This window comes from Scyliorhinus torazame, chromosome 9, assembly GCF_047496885.1.
Source record: "Scyliorhinus torazame isolate Kashiwa2021f chromosome 9, sScyTor2.1, whole genome shotgun sequence".
In the NCBI taxonomy this organism is placed as follows: domain Eukaryota; kingdom Metazoa; phylum Chordata; class Chondrichthyes; order Carcharhiniformes; family Scyliorhinidae; genus Scyliorhinus; species Scyliorhinus torazame.
Genome location: NC_092715.1, coordinates 118,894,940 through 118,914,666, shown reverse-complemented (window position 1 = coordinate 118,914,666; position 19,727 = coordinate 118,894,940). Strand labels below are relative to the sequence as shown.

At 50.4% G+C, this 19,727-nt stretch overlaps 1 protein-coding gene across 8 annotated transcripts in view; it reads left to right on the top strand.

Annotated features, from left to right (window-relative positions):
• Positions 1-19,727, top strand: part of epb41l4a (erythrocyte membrane protein band 4.1 like 4A) — a 323,866-nt gene that overhangs the window by 262,775 nt on the left and 41,364 nt on the right. For all 8 annotated transcript variants that reach the window (XR_011949090.1, XM_072516431.1, XM_072516433.1 and 5 more), the window contains one exon: positions 9,585-9,635. Coding sequence is in view for 7 of the 8 variants with exons in the window: in XM_072516431.1 (XP_072372532.1) it covers positions 9,585-9,635 (51 nt within the window). In the remaining variant the exon portion in view is untranslated. The remainder of the gene's footprint in view (positions 1-9,584; positions 9,636-19,727) is intronic.

The window sequence follows — 19,727 nt, the reverse complement described above, 5'->3', positions numbered from 1 at the left end:
TAGAGGGAAGACAGATGACCAGCAGCAGCAACCCGGGGGGGGGGGGGTTAGTTTAGTTTAGGTCAACAGACAATGGGGTTTTGTTACCTGTGTATTGTTAAAAATTTCTGTTTTGTTTTGTTTTGTTTGCTTTGTAAGAGGGAAAAATTGTTGTTTGGAAAAAAATTTCAATAAAATATATTTTTTTAAAAAAAGAATTGAACGCGGGACCCTGGCGATGTGAGGCAGCAGTGCTAACCACCACAGTGCCATCTCCTCCTGAATAAAGCTTGATAGATGGATTGTGAGAACTTCTGATGCAGCAGCAGGTTGCATGCTGTTATTTTTGTGGCTAATATGTGACCTCCTGACTCCCCAAAGCCCGTCCACCATGCACAAGGCACAAATGAGGAGTTTGAGGGAATACTGTCCACTTGCCTGGATAGGTGTAGCTCCAAAAGCCCACCCAGGAATTTGGACACCATCCAGGATGAAGCAGGGTGCTTGATTGACACCCCAGCCAGCGGCCTCAACATTTAGTCTCTCCATGACCAACCCATAGTGGCAGCTGTGTGTGCTGTGTGAATGATGCACTGCTTACTTCCCAAGGCTCCTTCAGCAGCCTGTCCCAGAAGGAGAAGTGCAGGACAGCAGAGACAAGGGATCAGCAACATCTGCAAGTTGCCTTTACTCTAACCTCTTCCTTCACTTCCACTGCCAAAAATGGCTGTGCCTTCAGTGTGACTGCGTCAGCAACCTGCAGTTGCCTCCCTACCAGCAGACCGCCTAGACTGTAATGGGGCAATGAGGCAGCATCCCAGCACCTTCTCAAAGACTTTTAGGGATAGGCCACACAGATGCTGGCCTTGCCATTAATGCCACATCCCTGGCCAGATCCAGAAGAATGTTGAGATGAGTTCAGAGAGTATAAGGTTCACTCACCCTGGCGGCACAGATTGAATCATTCATCTGTTTCCTTCCCTTTACCCTTCTGAAACAGACCACTCTGGCAACCTCCCCCCAGGCCGGTATAGTGAGTTGGGCGAGCCTCCTGCTCATTGGGAAAAGGATGTGCATCCTGTCCTCTGTTGCCTGGAGGAGAGTCTCCAGGGGAGGTATCACTGAGGAATGGAGCCGGTGCTTGGTGCCTTCTCGAGGCCATCTCAGTGCTCTGAAGTCCTGGTGTGCTAAATAACTGGCTGTCCAGATGCCTTTTAAATATGGTGCCCAGATATAATGGCAGGGCACACAACCTCCTGCCCACTGCACCACAAAACCAAATTGAGTGCACACATGATTAATTAGGTGGGGAGCACACAATTGCCCATAATCCACCCCACTCATCGGTGGGGAAATGCTCTGGGTTCCAGCTCCCGCCATGGAACTTATGTAGGAGAGGGGAAAAGTTCAGCCACAAGGTGGGAAAAAGCACATGGTTTGCATAACACTCCACTCATTTCCCAATAGGGATCATGTTGACCAGTTTCCCATCTGCAGCTCGGGCTAAAGGAGAATATTAATGTTGACACAGTCCCCGAAGACTCCTAATGACTTGTTAGTTACACTGACATTAGCAGTCGCCTAGGAAACAACTGCACTCTTTTATAAATTTAGAGGATCCAATTCATATTTTCCAATTAAGGGGCAATTTAGTGTGGCCAATCCACCTACCCAGCACATCTTTGGATTGTGGGGGTGAAACCCACGCAAACACGGGGAGAATATGCAAACTCCACACGGACAGTGACCCAGAGCTGGGATCGAATCTGGGACCTCGGCGCCATGAGGCAGCAGGGCTAACCCACTGCGCCACCGTGCTGCCAAACAACTGCACTCAACGCTGTTTTCACCCCACACAGGCGAGGAGAAAATGTAGGAAAATTATTCTGGGAGAAAATACCCCATAGGAAAATAAACATTCAAAAAAAAAATTTTTTTTTAAAGGATAATAAATTTGCCAAATTTGCAACTTCAAGTTTGAGTGTTAACAGTCACAAATATTTTACATGTCATTTTGTCGTATAACTCCCTCTTGCTAGAGTGCAGCCTGAGACTATTGGATAAACTTGGCAGCTATTATGGAAGCATGGCATTATAACACCAAGAAAATTAACACAGGAAGAAAATGGATATGAACTTGGCGTACAAAGCTAACGAGCAAGGTCAAATGAAAGATAACTTTTAGAAATATTGAAACTAGATGAGGGTATTCCAGGCTGCTGTCCTTTCCTGGTTAGATAGTTTACAGTGTAATATTGACCTGTATTCACTAAAAGGGACTGACTAGAGCAGCTTCACATCACGGGGACAATTCTCCAAAATGGAGACGAAGTCTTCGCGCCGTCGTGAACTCCGTTGCGTTTCACGACGGCGCGGAACGGGCAAGGGGACGACCGATTTACGGTGCTGGAGCAGTTCACGCCACTCCAGCCTCCCTTCCTAGCGCCAAATGGACGCCGCGCCAACCCGCGCATGCGCAGTTGGGCCACGCCAATCTGCGGATGCGCAGGGGACTTCTTCAGTGCGCCGGCCCCGACTCAACATGGCGTCGGTGTTCAGGGGCCGGCCGCGCAGGAAAGTAGGCCCTGGGGCAGGGGGAGAGACCGGCCCGCCGATCGGTGGACCCCTATCGCGGGCCAGACCCCATCAGAGGCCCCCCCCCCCCCCCCCGGGGACTGATCCCCCTCCCCATCCCACAGGCCGCCCCCCGACCCTTCGTGCAGAGTTCCCGCCGGCAGCGACCAGGGGTGAACGGCGCCGGCTGGACTCTGTCGTATCCGCGCTGCCGCTCGGCCCATCAGGGCCAGAGAATCAGCGGCCTCGCCGGTTCCAGCGGACCCGCATCAAACGCGCCGGCGCAAATGGCGCCGATTCTCCGCACCACAGAGAATCGCGCATCGGCGTCGTGGCGCGGTTGCCCCGTTTCTCTGGCCCGGCGCTGGGCTCGGAGAATCACCCCCCACAAGTCAAATTGGATTGGCCTGTCGAGCATTCCTTGAGTCTTGAAGTTGAAACCAGAACCAGAAAACACTGATGCAAATAAAATGGGCAATATGTAGCCTATTGTTTGTGATTATTCTAACAATCAAGGTTGTGATTTCAAATCCCACTGTGGCGTTTACAGAGTGATGCTCGATCAATAACTCCTGAGACGAGATTGGAGACAATTGAAGGCTTTATTGCACTAGATATTTCCCCCAGCAGCGCAGGTACAGAATGCGGCTGCTGGGGAGACACAGGCTCTTATACTCTGCCTTACTGGGTGGAACCAGCAGGCAGGCTTCACCAATGAAAATTGCAGTCTCAGGTACCACCCACACCAATGGTCTTACAGCATTATTCAGGGTACCGTAATACCCCTAATACCGACTACCACATTCACCCCCATGTTAAAAAAAAGAGCCCAGTGGGGGTGGTGGTCTCGCGTTATACAGCGGTAGAGGTGTAGGTTATGGTGGTACCCGGTATACATTAACACAGTGTTCCGCCTCGTTACATGTCGCAACTATTTACAGTAATTATTTACAGTTAGAGTGAAGCAATTAGTCGATCGGCGGCCCTGGTTGTCCTCTGCGATCGTCGTAGCTTCGGCGGTAATGCAGGCGCCGGCTCAGGCATCCGTGGCTCCGGGAGCGTGGCTTCAGCTTCTTCAGCAGCTTCATCACCCCTAGATGGGACCAGTGGAAGGACCGATCCACCTGGGAAGGGGGCGGTTGTGGGGTGCGCCGGTGGGAGGGAGGATGGGGTCGGTAGTGGAGGTGTGGGTGGGGATCCAGCGGGCGCCAGGTCCCGTAGGGAGACCGTATCCTGCCGACCGTCGGGGTACGCCACGTAGGCGTATTGAGGGTTAGCATGCAGGAGGTGGACCCTCTCGACCAATGGGTCTGACTTGTGCGCCCGCACGTGTTTGCAGAGCAGGATGGGTCCAAGAGCTGCCAGTCAGGTTGGGAGCGAGGTCCCGGAGGAGGACTTCCTAGGGAAGACCAGGAGAAGTTTGTGAGGGGTTTGGTTGGTCGTGGTACACAGCAGTGATCGGATGGAGTGGGGAGCATCCAGGAGGACCTCTTGCCAGCGGGAGACTGGGAGATTCCTGGACTGTAGGGCCAGTAGGAAGGTCTTCCAGACCGTTCCGTTCTCCCTCTCCATCTGCCCGTATCCCCAGGGGTTGTAACTGGTCGTCCTGCTCGAGGCAATGCCCTTGCTGAGCAGGAATTGATGCAGTTCGTCGCTCATGAAGGAGGACCCCGCTATCGCTGTGTCTGTAGGCAGGGAAACCAAAAAGCGTGAAGATACTGTGGAGGGCTTTTATGGCGGTGGCTGCGGTCATGTCGGGGCAGGGGATGGCGAATAGGAACCGGGAGTACTCGTCAATCACGTTCAGGAAGTACGTGTTGCGGTCGGTGGAGGGGAGGAGCCCTTTGAAGTCCATACTGAGATGTTCAAAGGGACGGGAAGCCTTTATCAGGTGCGCTTTCTCTGGCCGGTAGAAGTGCGGTTTGCACTCCGCGCAGATTTTGCAATTCCTGGTGGCGGTCCTGACCTCCTCGATGGAGTAGGGCAGGTTACGGGTCTTAATGAAATGGAAGAATCGAGTGACCTCCGGGTGGCAGAGGTCCTCGTGGAGGGCCCGGAGGCGGTCCACTTGTGCATTGGCACATGTGCCGCGGGATAGGGCATCAGGAGGCTCGTTTAGCTTCCCGGGACGATACAAGATCTCATAGTTGTAGGTGGAGAGCTCGATCCTCCACCGTAAAATCTTATTGTTCTTTATCTTGCCCCGCTGTGCATTATCGAACATGAAAGCAACCGATGATTGGTCAGTGAGGAGAGTGAATCTCCTGCCGGCCAGGTAATGCCTCCAGTGCCGCACAGCTTCTACTATGGCCTGGGCCTCCTTTTCAACTGAGGAATGGCAAATTTCTGAAGCATGGAGGGTGCGTGAGAAGAAAGCCACGGGCCTGCCCGCTTGGTTGAGGGTGGCCGCCAGAGCTACGTCGGACGGGTCGCTCTCGACTTGGAAGGAGAGGGATTCGTCGATTATGTGCATCGTGGCCTTTGCGATGTCCGCTTTGATGTGGCTGAAGGCCTGGCGGGCCTCTGCCGACAGAGGAAAAACCGTGGATTGAATTAGTGGGCAGGTCTTGTCCGCATAGTTGGGGACCCACTGGGCATAATACGAAAAAAATCCCAGGCAGCGTTTCAGGGCCTTGGAGCAGTGGGGGAGGGGGAACTCCAACGCGCATGCGTTCGGGATCTGGGCCTATAACTCCATCATGCACTACGTAGCCGAGGATGGCGAGACGGTCGGTGCTGAACATGCATTTGTCCTTGTTACGTGTTAGATTAAGGATTCTTGCGGTATGGAGGAATTTTCGGAGGTTGGTGTCGTGGTCCTGCTGGTCATGGCCGCAGATGGTGACGTTATCGAGGTATGGAAACGTGGCCCGCAAACCGTACCGGTCAACCATTCGGTCCATCTACCGTTGGAAGACCAAAACTCCATTTGTGACACCGAAGGGAACCCTTAGGAAGTGGTAGAGCCGCCCATCTGCTTCGAATGCAGTGTATTTGCGGTCGCTAGGGCGGATGGGGAGCTGATGGTAGGCGGATTTTAGATCCACCGTGGAAAAGACCTTGTATTGTGCAATCTGATTGACCAGATCAGATATGCGGGGGAGAGGGTACGCATCGAGCTGCGTATACCTGTTGATGGTCTGACTATAATCGATGACCATCCTATGCTTCTCCCTGGTCTTTACAACCACTACTTGAGCTCGCCAGGGACTGTTGCTAGCCTCAATAATACCTTCCTTCAGTAACCGCTGGACCTCAGACCTAATGAAGGTCCGGTCCTGGGCACTGTACCGTCTGTTCCTGGTGGCAACGGGTTTGCAATCCGGGGTGAGGTTCGCAAACAGGGAAGGTAGATCTACTTTGAGGGTCGCGAGGCTGCAGACAGTGATTAAATTAAATTAATTAAAATCGCTTATTGTCACAAGTAGGGTTCAAATGAAGGTACTGTGAAAAGCCCCTAGTCGCCACATTCCGGCACCTGTTCGGGGAGGTTGGTACGGGAATAGGGCCGCCGAATTTAAAAGTTAAGCTCTGGAGGTTACATTGGAAGTCTAACCCTAGGAGTGTTCCCTGGACTGTGAGGTTCGCTATGCAGATCCCTTTGATCTCTACCGAGTGAGACCCAGACGCCAGAGAGATTTTTTGGTTGACTGGGTGGATGGGAAGAGAACAGCGCCCTACCGTATTGGGGTGTATGAAGCTCTCTGTGCTCTCAGAGTCGATCAGGCAGGATGTTTTATGCCCGTTCATGAGCACGGTCGTCGTCGCAGTCGAGAGTGTTCGGGGCTGAGACTGGTCCAGGGTCACTGAGGCAAGTCGTGGCCAAATTTGGATTTTTTCCTCGGGCGGTGTTTGGTCACCCGAGTCGGGATCCTGAGAGTCCAGCCAAGATGGCGACGCCCACTGGTTGCACATGTCTGGAGGTGTACAAGATGGCGGCGCCCATCCGTCGCAAGTGGTCCCCGGGGGACAAGATGGCGGCGCCCAGAGGCCACATGTGGTTTGCCCCCGGAGACCGCGGCGACTGCCCGGGTCTGGCATACTGCCACGAAATGGCCCTTTTTGCCACACCCTTTGCAGATGGAGGAGCGGGCCAGGCAGCGCTGCCGGGGGTGCTTGGCTTGCCCACAAAAATAGCAGCAGGGCCCCCTGGGGTTGCCTGGCTGTCTCGCAGCACAAGCTTGTGGGGGGATGGGGGATGCATCGGAGTCGGCCGCAGGGGGGTTCCACGCTGACCAAGGGGCTGCCGCGCAGTCAAGGACGTAAGCGCGGGCGTTTCGGGAGGCCACATCCAGGGAGCTAGCAAGGGCCCGTGCCTCCTTGAGGCCTAGTGTCCCTTTCTCCAGCAATCGCTAGCGGATTTGGGAGGACAGCATACCTGCAACAAAAGTGTCACGGATCAAAAGTTCTGTGTGGTCGCTGGCTGAAACTTGCGGGCAGTCACAGTTACTCCCGAATACCAGAAGCACACGGTAGAACTCCTCCAGTGATTCCCCGGGGATTTGTCGCCTCGTCGCTGTCGGGCGTAGACCTGGTTTACTGGGCGAATATTGTGTCCTTTCAGCAGGGTCATTGCGGCCTCGAAATCGTCCGCATCCTCGATGAGGGTGTAGATCTCTGGGCTCACCCTCGAGTGGAGAACTTGCAGTTTCTGGTCCTCCGTAGGTTCAGTTGTGGCTGTCCTGAGGTACCCTTTGAAGCACGCCAGCCAGTGTTTGAAGGTTGCCGCTGAGTTTGCCGCGTGGGGGCTGAGTTGCAGACACTCCGGCTTGATTCGGAACTCCATTCTTTAAAATCTAGTGTAATACATTGATGCTCCATCAATAACTCCTGAGACGAGATTGGAGACAATTGAAGGCTTTATTGCACTAGATGTTTCCCCCAGCAGTGCAGGTACAGAATGCGGCTGCTGGGGAGACACAGGCTCTTACACTCCGCCTTACTGGGCGGAACCAACAGGCAGGCTTCACCAATGAAAATTGCAGTCTCAGGTACCTCCCACACCAATGGTCTTACAGCATTATTCAGGGTACCGTAATATCCCTAATACCGACTACCACACAGAGAAACATAGGAATTAGCAGAAGTAGGCAATTCAGCCCTTCGAGCCTACTCAGCCATTCAATCAGATCAAGGCTGATCTCTTTCTGGTCTTAAATCCACCTCCCTATCTGTTCCTCATACCCCTTTAACCCGTTTTTAAAATCAGAAATATCTCTATCTCATTTGTTATGGGCCAGGGTCGAAAGAACCCCAAAGTGTATCATGGAGTTCACCTGACCCACAACTTTTAATCGATTGTGGTTATGGGGAGCACACAGGCCTATCTTACAGGTGTAGTGCAACAGACAGTTAAAGTACTTTTAAATTAAAGCAATGTTTATTTATGAAATCAGTTAACACTTTATAAACCCACAGTAAACATCTTAACAACTATTAACACCAATAAATCCCTCAAAGAATACAGTACTCTATAAGTAACTCTTAATCTTTCCTTGCAACATCCATAAGACAAAAAAAAACTTTTTACAGAAAGACATTAGGTTTAACTTCACTACGGAAACAGGTAGTATTTTTAAATCGCCAAAGGATCTGTAGACAGTCTTTAGATTGCAGAGAGAGAGACTAATACACCTTCTTGCTATGACTGCAGCTATCCAGATCTCCAAAACAAAACTGAAACACACCTTGTAGCAGACAGCCCAAAGCGGAAGTAAAAACAGACAGACAGCCCAGCTCCACCCACACTCTGACATCACTGATGAACACCCATTTCTTAAAGGTACATCCACTACAGCTATTTTATAAACATCCATTTCTTAAAGGTACACTCACATGACACATTTTAATAAACCTGAATAAAATCAGAAAATTTGGGGATTGGTGCAAGAAAGACAATCATGAAAGAAACCATGGGGGTAAAAACACAAATGGTTCATTAATGCCCTTCAGAGAAGGGGACTTGCTGCCACCTGGTTTGGCCTGCTTAAGACTTGAGTATCTTTGATTCAATATGTTGACACCCAACATTTTGTCAGGATGTGTCTTTTGCTAGAGCCACCAGAAAACAGGTTATAATGGAGGTGCAGTCAGGCTGGGTAATGCTGAATACAATGTGAGGTAAGCAGCCTTGTGCAACGTTGCAAGGAATAATGATGGACTTTCAACATTTTAAAGGTGGCACAGTGGTTTGCACTTGTGCCTCGCAGCGCCAGGGACCTGGGTTTTATTCCAGCCATGATGACTGTGTGGAGTTTGTATGTTCTCCCCGTATATGAGTGGGTTTCTTCCGGGTGCTCCGGCTTCCTTCCAAAGTCCAAATATGTGCAGATTTGGTGGGGTTGTGGGGATACAGGGATAGGGCAGGAGGATTGGGTCTAGGTAGGGTGCTATTTCGGATGGTCAGTGCTAACCTAATGGGCCGAATGGCCTCCGGGATTCACAGTCGGGATTCGATGGTATTGGCCTACCATCAGGCCTACAGCTGCTCCCTTTGGGCCAAACATGCTAAGCACGGAAGGAGAGCATTCAGCCCAATCATATCTGCATCAGCCCTTTAAAGGAAGTATTCAGTTTAGTCCCATACCCCTACTTTTCCTCATAGTCCTGCAAATTTTTCTGCTTTAAACAGTTATCCCAATTTTCTTTTGATAGTTATTATTGAATCTAGCTTTATCATCTGTTCAGGAAGAGCATTCAAGATTATAACAACTCACTGTATAAAAACATCCTCAGGTCACCTTCTGGCTCTTTTCCAGACAGCTGAAATCTGTATCCTCTGGTCACTGGAACCAATTTCTCCTCATTGACTTTACCATGATTTTGAATATCTCTATTAAATGTCCCCTCAACCATCTCTGCTCTACAAGAAAACCCATGTTATATGCAGACCCACGTTTCTGAATGTATAAACCCTTGCTCAGAGATGAATGTGTATAGCTTCCTTGGCGGTAAATCTTTGTTCAGTGCAAATGTCTGATGTAGAAGGAAAAACAGATGTAATTTGGTTTCAACTTGTTTGACCCAACCAGGAAGAACCAAAACAATGGAGAGGATATAGATCCAAAGCAACAAAAGAGAAGGTAGGCTATTTTAAAAAGAAGCCACAGTGCACATTCCTGCCAGAAAATGCACAGTGCAACAATGTAATGCTCTTGCTAATTTCCTTCTGATTGTTGGTTTGTGTATGCCGATGTTTTCTAAGACAAAAAGCACTTCTAAAATTATTATGCGCGGCCTTACACAGCAAAAGATACATTTGGTGTGCCAAAGTTATGAAATCTTTAACCTTCAACTGAATGGCCAAATTCTTAATTTTTCACCAGAAAGGTTTCCAAGTCGCAGCATTGAGGTTATTCTTGTAAAATGAATGCTCAAAATTGCAGCAATCCGTTTTTTGTTTAGCTGATGTGGAATTTTAAAATTCGATTAAGAGAACTTTCCTGATGCACCAAGCGTCAGTTCATACATTTGTGAAGTTAAATTTGCTCCCTTGAAAGTATTGTTTTACACCATTAGGGAAAAAATATAGTCCCTAAAATTTGCAGAAGTCGAGGCAGTGGTTAGCACTGCAGCCTCACGGCATCGAGGTCCCAGGTTCGATCCCGGCTCTGGGTCACTGTCCGTGTGGAGTTTGCACATTCTCCGCGTGTTTGCGTGGGTTTCACCCCCACAACCAGGGTAGGTGGATTGCCCACGTTAAATTACCCCTTAATTGGAAAAAATGAATTGGGTACTCTAAATTTAAAAAAAAAAAAATTTTTTTTAACAGAAGTCAGAAAATGAAATGATTGTAACTCATAAAGAGGTCAATTAAAAAGTAACACAATCTGGGGGACTTCTGGTGGTGGCATGTGGGTGGAAGTCGTACGTTGGGTGGCTCCTGCTCGAGGCTCGGTTTTTGGAGTTCAATGCCCGGTCCCAGGGGCACTTTTTGAATAAGCTGGTGCAGGAAGACATAAGGATGGTGGGGAATGTCAAAGCCCCAGGAAAAAGCCGCTGGGAAGAAGGGCCGAGTGAAAGTTCGCCGTCGAGCGACTGGGTCAGCCCGGCAGCAGGAAAGATGGCGGAGGCTGGGTCGTTGGGTGGAGCCCTTCACAGTAAAGACTTTGACCGAGGTGATGGCTGGAGAGTTTGAAAAACAGATCGCCAAACACATGGAGATGATGTGGAAGGAGTTGATGGCAACGATGAAGGAGCTAGTGGAGGAGGCGATGGCCCCGGTGAAGGCGGCAGTGTTGAAGACATCGGCCAAGGTACGGGAGCAAGGACATATGTTGAAGGGGTTGGTGGAAGCTCTGTCTCAACATAGTGCCCAATTCACCTCGATGGGTGAGAAGTAGTGGAGGGTGGTGGAGGCCAACAAAGGACTCAGAGCCAAGGTGTAGGTCCTGGTGAACAGGTCGAGGCAGCAAAATTTAAGAATTGTAAGTTTGCCCGAGTGGTTGGAGGGCCTGAGGCCGACTGAGTACTTCACAAAGATGCTGGTGGAGTTGCAGGGGGAGGAGGAAGAACCCTCCCGGAATGAACAGGGCAGGGCACATCGGCCGCTCAGCCCCAAGTAGAAAACAAATGAGCCATCAAGGACGGTCATAATTTGGTTTCACAAATTCCACCTGAGGTGAAGTGGGAAGGAGTTGGTATTCATATATACCAAGGACTTAACCATGGAGCTGGCGCGAAGGCGGGCGGCCTTTGGTCGGGTGAAGGCGGCACTCTACAGTAATGGTGTGAGGTTCGGCGTGGTCCACCTGGCGAAGCTGAGGTGACCTACAACTTGAAAGACTTCTACTTTGAGACGGTGGAGGCGGCGGAGGCATTCATGAAGACTGAAGGACTGGGGTTAAAATGAGAGATGGGACTGAGGTTTGGCTTTGGACTGAGGGAAGGGGGTGAAATGCTGTATACAGTCTCATTTCTAGCTATTTGTTTCAGGAGGTTTATTTGTTTTGTATGAGGGAGGGGAACAGTTGAGGTGTGGTTGTTGGGTTGGTTGGCGGTGTACCCTGTGGTGTGAGGTACAGCAGGTAGGAGATTATTGAACTTTGGAGTTAAGCGGTTTTCTGGGGCACGGATTTTTGCACTGGTTAGGATTGTTTGTCTATGTTTTTAGGGACCGGCATGGGGGAGGAGATTGGGAGGAGGGGGTCCTTGGCACTAGAATAGGAGGTGGTGGGGGGAAGGGCCGGGGTCATTGGAACCTGGATGAGCAGGTTTCAATGGGCCCGGGAAGTGTAAAATGAGATACTGGGAGAGGTGTTTTCAAGAGGAAGTGAATTGGGGGGATTCTAGAAGAGGGGGGGGTTTCGACGGCAGCAAAGGGATGGTGCGGGTAGGGCCTGGGGGTAATAATGATGGCGGATAGGTGGGGGGGGGGGGGGGGAGTGAGAGACCACCAGTCAGAATAGTAATGTGGGGAAGCGGTATCAGATGGAGAAGTTGCTGACAGACCGGGGGGGAAGGTACGTGATTGTGATTGGGGCGATAGAGGGGAGGTTGGTGGCGCTGGCGGGTGTATATAGCCCCAACTGGGACCATGTAGGGTTTGCGAAGAGGATGCTGGGTGCCATCCCAGACTTGAATGCCCAGGGGTTAATATAAAGGGGGGGGGACTGGAATATGGTGCAAGAGCCGAGGGTGGACAGGTCGGCAGCCGCGCTTGCTAGCCCAGTCAGGGGAGGTGAAGGCGGTGCTGGGCTTATGGGAGAGATGGGAGGAGTGGACCCTTGGAGGGTCCTGCACCCGAGGGAGCGAGAGTATTCATTTTTCTCTCTGGTACATTAAGTGTAATCAAGAATAGACTTTTTCAGGGTGGAGAAGGTGTTATTGGCCTGGGTGAAAAGGTCAGTGTATTCAGCGATATTGATTTTGGACCTTGCGCCGCATTGGGTGGATGTGGTTCTGGAGAAGGGGGTGGCCCAGAGGCCGGGCTGGAGAATGGACGTGGAGTTTTTGCGACAAGATCGGGAAAGTGATCGAGGAATATGTGGTGTTTAATTGCACAGGAGAAGTTTTGCAGTTGGTGGTTTGGGAAGCTCTGAAGGCAGTAGTAAGGGGGAGATGATTTCATTTAAGGCTAAGATGGATAAGGAAGAGAGAGAGGAGCGTTAAAAATTGATAGAGGAGATGCTGGAGGTGGATAGGAGGTACGTGGGGGACCTGGACCCAGCCCTCTTGGCCAGGAGGAAGGAGCTTCAGGCAAAGTTCAACCAGTTGTCCACAGAGAAAGCGGTGCACCAGTTGAAAGGGCGAGGGGGCAGTCTATGAACGTGGGGAGAAGGAGATGTATGTTGGCCGACCAGTCTATGAACGTGGAGGGAAAGGAGACGGAGGTGGTGGTGGCACTGGATGCAGAGAAGGCATTTGATTGGGTAGAGTGGGGGTACTTGATGGTGGTCTTGGAAAGATTTGGGATCGGGCCGAGGTTTACGGCTGCTGTATAGGGAGACACTTATAATGTGAATTTGGAGTTTTTTGCTCTGCACCGGGGTACTAGGTAGGGGTGTCCTATGTCCCCCCCTGTTGTTTGCATTGGCTATAGAGCCATTGGCCATCACTCTAAGGAGCTCAGGGGTGTGGAGGGGGCTAGTGACGAGGGGGAGGAGCATAGGGTATCCTTCTATGCTGATGAGTTGCTACTGTACATCCCAGAGCCGAGCACGTTGGTGGGAAATATAGTGAGGCTGCTCCAAAGATTTGGGTTGTTCTCGGGGTATAAATTGAACCTAGTTAAGAGCGAATATTTTATGGTATCCCACCTGGAGGTGGGGGGGGGGGGGCTGCCACTTCGTAGGGCAGCAACCCACTTTAGGTACTTGGCTCTGAAGGTATAATTTTACTAGTTTGTTGGGGAGGGTGAAGGCCGATTTGGCACGGTGGGACAACCTCCCTCTGTCGTTGGTGGGCCGGGTGCAGGCAGTTAAAATGAATGTGCTGCCGCGATTTCTGTTCCTATTTTAGTGTCTTCCGGTCTTTCTAACAAAATCGTTCTTCAAGGAGCTGGAAAAATTAGTCACCTTGTTTATTTGTGGGGAGGGAAGGTGGAATGAGTTAGGAGGTATAAACAAAGAACAAAGAACAAAGAGTTCTTGCAGAGAGGGCGACAGAGGGGGAAGGGGGGTTGGCTAGGCCTGCCAAACTTACTGTACTGTTACTGGGTGGCGAATGCGGAGAAGGTGTGGGGCTGGGTTAAGAGGGAGGTTGGGGGGGAGGAGGAGAGTCCTGATGGGTTAAGATGGAGGAGGGCTCGTGTAGGGGGTCGGGGTTAAGGGCGCTGGCAAAGGCACTGCTCCCGATGGCACTGGGTAAGTATTTGGGGGAGTCCGGTGGTGGTGGCCACTTTGAAGGTCTGGAGGCAGTTTAGGCACCACTTTAAGCTGGGGGCCGGGTCAGGGGGGATGCCAATTAGGGGAAATTATGGGTTGGAGCGTGGGAAGCTGGATGCAAGGTTTTGGAGAGGGGGATTAAGGAAATAAAAGATCTGTTGCTGGGAGGATGATTTCTGAGCTTGGAGGAGCTGGGAGAGAAGTACAGTTGGTGCAGGGGCAAGCAAGGGTTTAGGCACCTTCAGGTTTTGCAAGGAAGGTTTTCCCGACCTTCCCGGTAATACCGGCCCTCTTGCTGTTGGAAGTGGTACTGTCGGTGCGGGGGGGTGGGGGGGGGGGTGAGTTGGAGAAGAGGGTGGTATCGGCGATTTCTGGGAGGATTTTGGTGGAGGACAGGGTGTCCTTGGGGGAGTTTAAGGTGAAGTGGGAGGAAGAGCCGGGTTGGGGGGGGCGGGGGCAATGGAAGAGGAACTGTGGTGTGAGATGCTGCGAAGGGTGCGCGAGATTGGGACTGATACAATTGAAGGTTGTGTATAGGGCGCACCTCACACAAACTAGGATGAGCTGGTTGTTTGAGGGGATGGAGGATGTCTGCGAGCGATGTGGGAAGGGCCCCGCAAACCATGTTCATATGTTTTGGTCCTGCCCAAAGCTGGAAAGATTTTGGAGGGAGGTATTTGCACTATCTCAGGGGTGTTGCATATGGATGTGGAGCCTTGTCCCCTAGAAGCCATTTTCGGAGTGACGAACTAACCCGAGTTGCAGGTGGGTGCAGGGGCAGATGTTTAGCCTTCACCTCGCTGATTGCTCGTAGGCGGGTCCTGCTGGGGTGGAAGTCAACTTCTCTGCCCTGTGTAGCGGGGGACCTGCTGGAGATTTTTGACTCTGGAGAAGGTGAAGTTTGAGTGAAGGGGGGGTTGAAGGAGGGGTTCTACAATTCGTAGGGTTTGTTTATCATGCACTTTCAGGAATTGGTTGCTGTTGAATGTTAAGGCAGGGAGGGGGACGGAGGGGTGGGTTGTTTGCTGTTTGTTTTTCATTGTTTAACTTGCGAGTTGATGTTTTAGGTTTTACATTGGTGGGGTTGTTTTGTTGGTTTCCTGGTTTTTTTTGTTTCTATGGTGGAATTGATGAAAATATGGCGGACAAAAAGCTTTTTAAAAAGAAATTAACACAACCCAAACTGTTTATATCAGGTGGTAAGTAGAGCCAGAGTTTCATTACTTATGCCAAATAAATCAATATTTCAGATGCTGAATGGGCCACTAATCTGCAGCCCATCAATGATTTCAGGAATATAACCTTTTTATTTTCTTATCAGTAACTCCCAGTGACGAGCAGCACATGCCATGCACAAAACCATCCATCTCCACATCTGCCTGATCCACATCAAGCACTATCGGACTTCACTCTCCTCCGTCTAAACTGTTCACAAAGCCAGTATCATCCCGAAAAGCTAGGAAAACCCAGGTTTCCTAGTTCCATTGCCAACCATTCCCTTCCTCTCACCCGCGACCATCACCTCCAGAAATTACAAATCAGTTCGATTAATATTTGTACCCGTACTGGTACAAATGGTCGACCAGTGTGGAACCGACCATTAAAGAGAGAATACCCAGTGATGCTTAACCAGGGCTCATGTCGCATATGACAGGGGCGAGGCTGAGTAGGTTTTTTGGGGTGGAGGACAGATGTGGGAGGTGCTCAAGAAGCCCGGCGAACCACGCCCATATGTTCTGGTCGTGCCCGGGACTGGATGGGTTCTGGAGGGGTGTTGCGAGAACTATATCTAAGGCGGTGAAAGTCCAGGTCAAGCCAAGTTGGGGGCAAGCACTATTTGGAGTGGCGGACGAGCCGGGAGTGCAGGAGGCGAAAGAGGCCGGCATTCTGGCCTTTGCGTCCCTGGTAGCCCGGCGAAGGATCTTGTCAATGTGGAAAGAGGCGAAGCCCCCCAGTGTGGAAGCCTGGATAAATGACATGGCAGGGTTTATCAAGTTGTAGAAGATAAAGTTTGCCATGAGAGGGTCTGTACAGGGGTTCTCCAGGCGGTGGCAACCGTTCCTAGACTATCTCGTGGAGCGTTAGATGAAGTTTGGTCAGCAGCAGCAGCAACCCAGGGTGGTGGTGGTGGGGGGGTGGGGGGGGGGGGGGGCGGCGGGCGGGGGGTGGGGGGGATGTGATGGGATGGGGAAGGGGGGTTTTAGGGGCAGTTGAGCAAGTAAACACATAAATGTTCAGGAAAGTTGATATGTGCAGGAGGAATCCAATGTACAAAGCTCTGTATTATGTCGATTTGATATGTTTATGTCTTGCTCTGCGACTTCTCTTTTCTTTTTGTTACGGGGGGGGGGGGGGTTGTATGGTTGAAAATTTTGTTGAAATATTCTGAATAAACATATTTTTAATAAAACTAGGACTCATGTATATACTTGTTGTTTAAATAAATGTATTTTACTTTTACTCGCTGTGGATTCCCAATGCCTAACTAAATACACTTTCCTTTAAGACACCGGACAGAATTTTCTCATTTTTTTGGACTTAGTGTCAACTCAGGCGGGAAAAGCACTGCGCTAACCGCCGGCTCATTGCCAGTTCTTTTATACTTCGTCAAAATAAATCCTGGAGGTGGGTCCCACAAAGCCCATCCTCCCCGCAGGGTGCCCTGATCTAATAAAAATAAGAAAAGGATCCCCCCCACCCCCCCCCCACCCCTACCCCCCACTCCTCCCACTGACACGTGAAACCTTCCCACAACAGATACAGGATCCCCCTCCCAGGAAATCCCCCATCACAGACATGGAACCCCCACCCCACCAAGGAACCTCCACTCCTCCACGGACATGGGCCACCCTCTCCATCCCCAAGGGAACACCCCCATCCTGATCCTCCCCAACAAAAACCTTCCCTCCCCCCATACGTCGGTGGATTTTCCAACAGGGAGGCCTACTAATTATATGTAAATTAATTCAAATGGGGTTTCCGTCACTGCATGGTGGGAAACCCGTTACAACACTGGTGTGGGGGGGGGGGGCAAAATCACACTGGTGTAAAAGCCGTTTTGGGGCTGCCCCTTGATTCTCCAAACCACCATCATTCCCACCCAACAAAAACGGGAAGGAAAATCCCCTCCCCAGTGACTATATTCTTCTTATGGAAAGATCAATTTACAATTTTTCATATGGTCTCTTCTAATTCCTTCTGTACCTGAAACCACATTGGTCAAGAAAGTTATGTTCACAACACCTATCACCTGGCTATAAACTTTTCATGGGCTTTTGAGCAGGTCCCAGTGATCATTTTTAACATGGTGTCTTCTACAGGGGAATCTTGGCAGGCAAGAATGTGACTCTCCAACCAATCATTTGAAGAATCCTGAGTAAGACATACAGGGTGCGATTCAGAGGACTTGAGTTGAAGTCCGCTGAACGGCACGTTTAGCCGGGTGTTTCTCGGAGCGTTTTTTTTTTGTGTTCTGGGAGATTCTCTCCGCCAAAACCACACTTGGAAAGATTCTCTGCTGTCTCCTCGCAGATCGGGGCGCCATTTTTGAAGGCTGCCCCGATCTTTGCACCCACCCTCCTTATGACCCCCCCTCACCCTCCCCCCAACCTTGGCACGTCCCCATGGACGCCTCTCACTCCTCCTCTACCTGGTAAGGCCCTGGTCCCAGGCCTGACTCCTGGCACTGCCAATCTGGTACCCTGGAAGTGCCTCTGCGAGCCTGAAAGTGCCTCTGCCCAGCTGGCAGTGTCACCTGGTATCCTGGCACTACCAGGGTACCAGGCTGGTAGTTCCAAGGTGCCTGGGTGCCAGAGGGAAAGCCAGGATGCCACCTTACCTGTCCCTGACCATCCAGGGGTCTCCAATGGCCTGGGTGACCCCCTCAGGTGCCATAATGCCTAGTCCACGTTTGTGTGCACCAGTACTAAACGGCGCCCTGGTGAGATCTCCCAGGTGCGGCCGTTGAGTCCTGGGTGCCGGTTGAATCCGGCGAACGTATATTTAAATGAGCTGTGCGGCTCCTGTAAATATGTTGATTTGGATCACGCCCAGTGAGGGCGAGCTCCAGATTGCGACATCACTTGAGAGTCTGTTGAATCTCGCGAGGCGTTTCGCGCATCGTGAATCTCGCTAGATTCAACGCCTCGTCCTGACATTAAATCGAGCGCGACAAGGCCGCTGAATCGCACCCACAGAGTCTAAACCAGAAAGTCAACGCCTCGTCCTGACATTAAATCGAGCGCGACAAGGCCGCTGAATCGCACCCACAGAGTCTAAACCAGAAAGTATAAATTAGAATATTTAATTCATTGCAAAATCATGTATAAAAATCAAAGTGAAAGGGAAAGAAGGATTGGTTTAAAAGAGAGGGAGATAAAAAAAACATAAAACATTAAAAAAAAATTCCTGAAACAATATGTTGACAGGCCAACAAGAGGCGAGGCCACGTTGGATTTGGTTTTGGGTAATGAACCAGGCCAGGTGTTGGATTTGGAGGTAGGAGAGCACTTTGGGGACAGTGACCACAATTCGGTGACGTTTACGTTAATGATGGAAAGGGATAAGTATACACCGCAGGGCAAGAGTTATAGCTGGGGGAAGGGCAATTATGATGCCATTAGACGTGACTTGGGGGGGATAAGGTGGAGAAGTAGGCTGCAAGTGTTGGGCACACTGGATAAGTGGGGCTTGTTCAAGGATCAGCTACTGCGTGTTCTTGATAAGTATGTACCGGTCAGACAGGGAGGAAGGCGTCGAGCGAGGGAACCGTGGTTTACCAAGGAAGTGGAATCTCTTGTTAAGAGGAAGAAGGAGGCCTATGTGAAGATGAAGTGTGAAGTTTCGGTTGGGGCGATGGATAGTTACAAGGTAGCGAGGAAGGATCTAAAGAGAGAGCTAAGACGAGCAAGGAGGGGACATGAGAAGTATTTGGCAGGAAGGATCAAGGAAAACCCAAAAGCTTTCTATAGGTATTTCAGGAATAAGCGAATGACTAGGGAAAGAGTAGGACCAGTCAAGGACAGGGATGGGAAATTGTGTGTGGAGTCTGAAGAGATAGGCGAGATACTAAATGAATATTTTTCGTCAGTATTCACTCAGGAAAAAGATAATGTTGTGGAGGAGAATGCTGAGCCCCAGGCTAATAGAATAGATGGCATTGAGGTACGTAGGGAAGAGGTGTTGGCAATTCTGGACAGGCTGAAAATAGATAAGTCCCCGGGACCTGATGGGATTTATCCTAGGATTCTATGGGAGGCCAGGGAAGAGATTGCTGGACCTTTGGCTTTGATTTTTATGTCATCATTGGCTACAGGAATAGTGCCAGAGGACTGGAGGACAGCAAATATGGTCCCTTTGTTCAAAAAGGGGAGCAGAGACAACCCCGGCAACTATAGACCGGTGAGCCTCACGTCTGTAGTGGGTAAAGTCTTGGAGGGGATTATAAGAGACAAGATTTATAATCATCTAGATAGGAATAATATGATCAGGGATAGTCAGCATGGCTTTGTGAAGGGTAGGTCATGCCTCACAAACCTTATTGAGTTCTTTGAGAAGGTGACTGAACAGGTAGACGAGGGTAGAGCAGTTGATGTGGTGTATATGGATTTCAGCAAAGCGTTTGATAAGGTTCCCCACGGTAGGCTATTGCAAAAAATACGGAGGCTGGGGATTGAGGGTGATTTAGAGATGTGGATCAGAAATTGGCTAGCTGAAAGAAGACAGAGGGTGGTGGTTGATGGGAAATGTTCAGAATGGAGTTCAGTCACAAGTGGAGTACCACAAGGATCTGTTCTGGGGCTGTTGCTGTTTGTCATTTTTATCAATGACCTAGAGGAAGGCGCAGAAGGG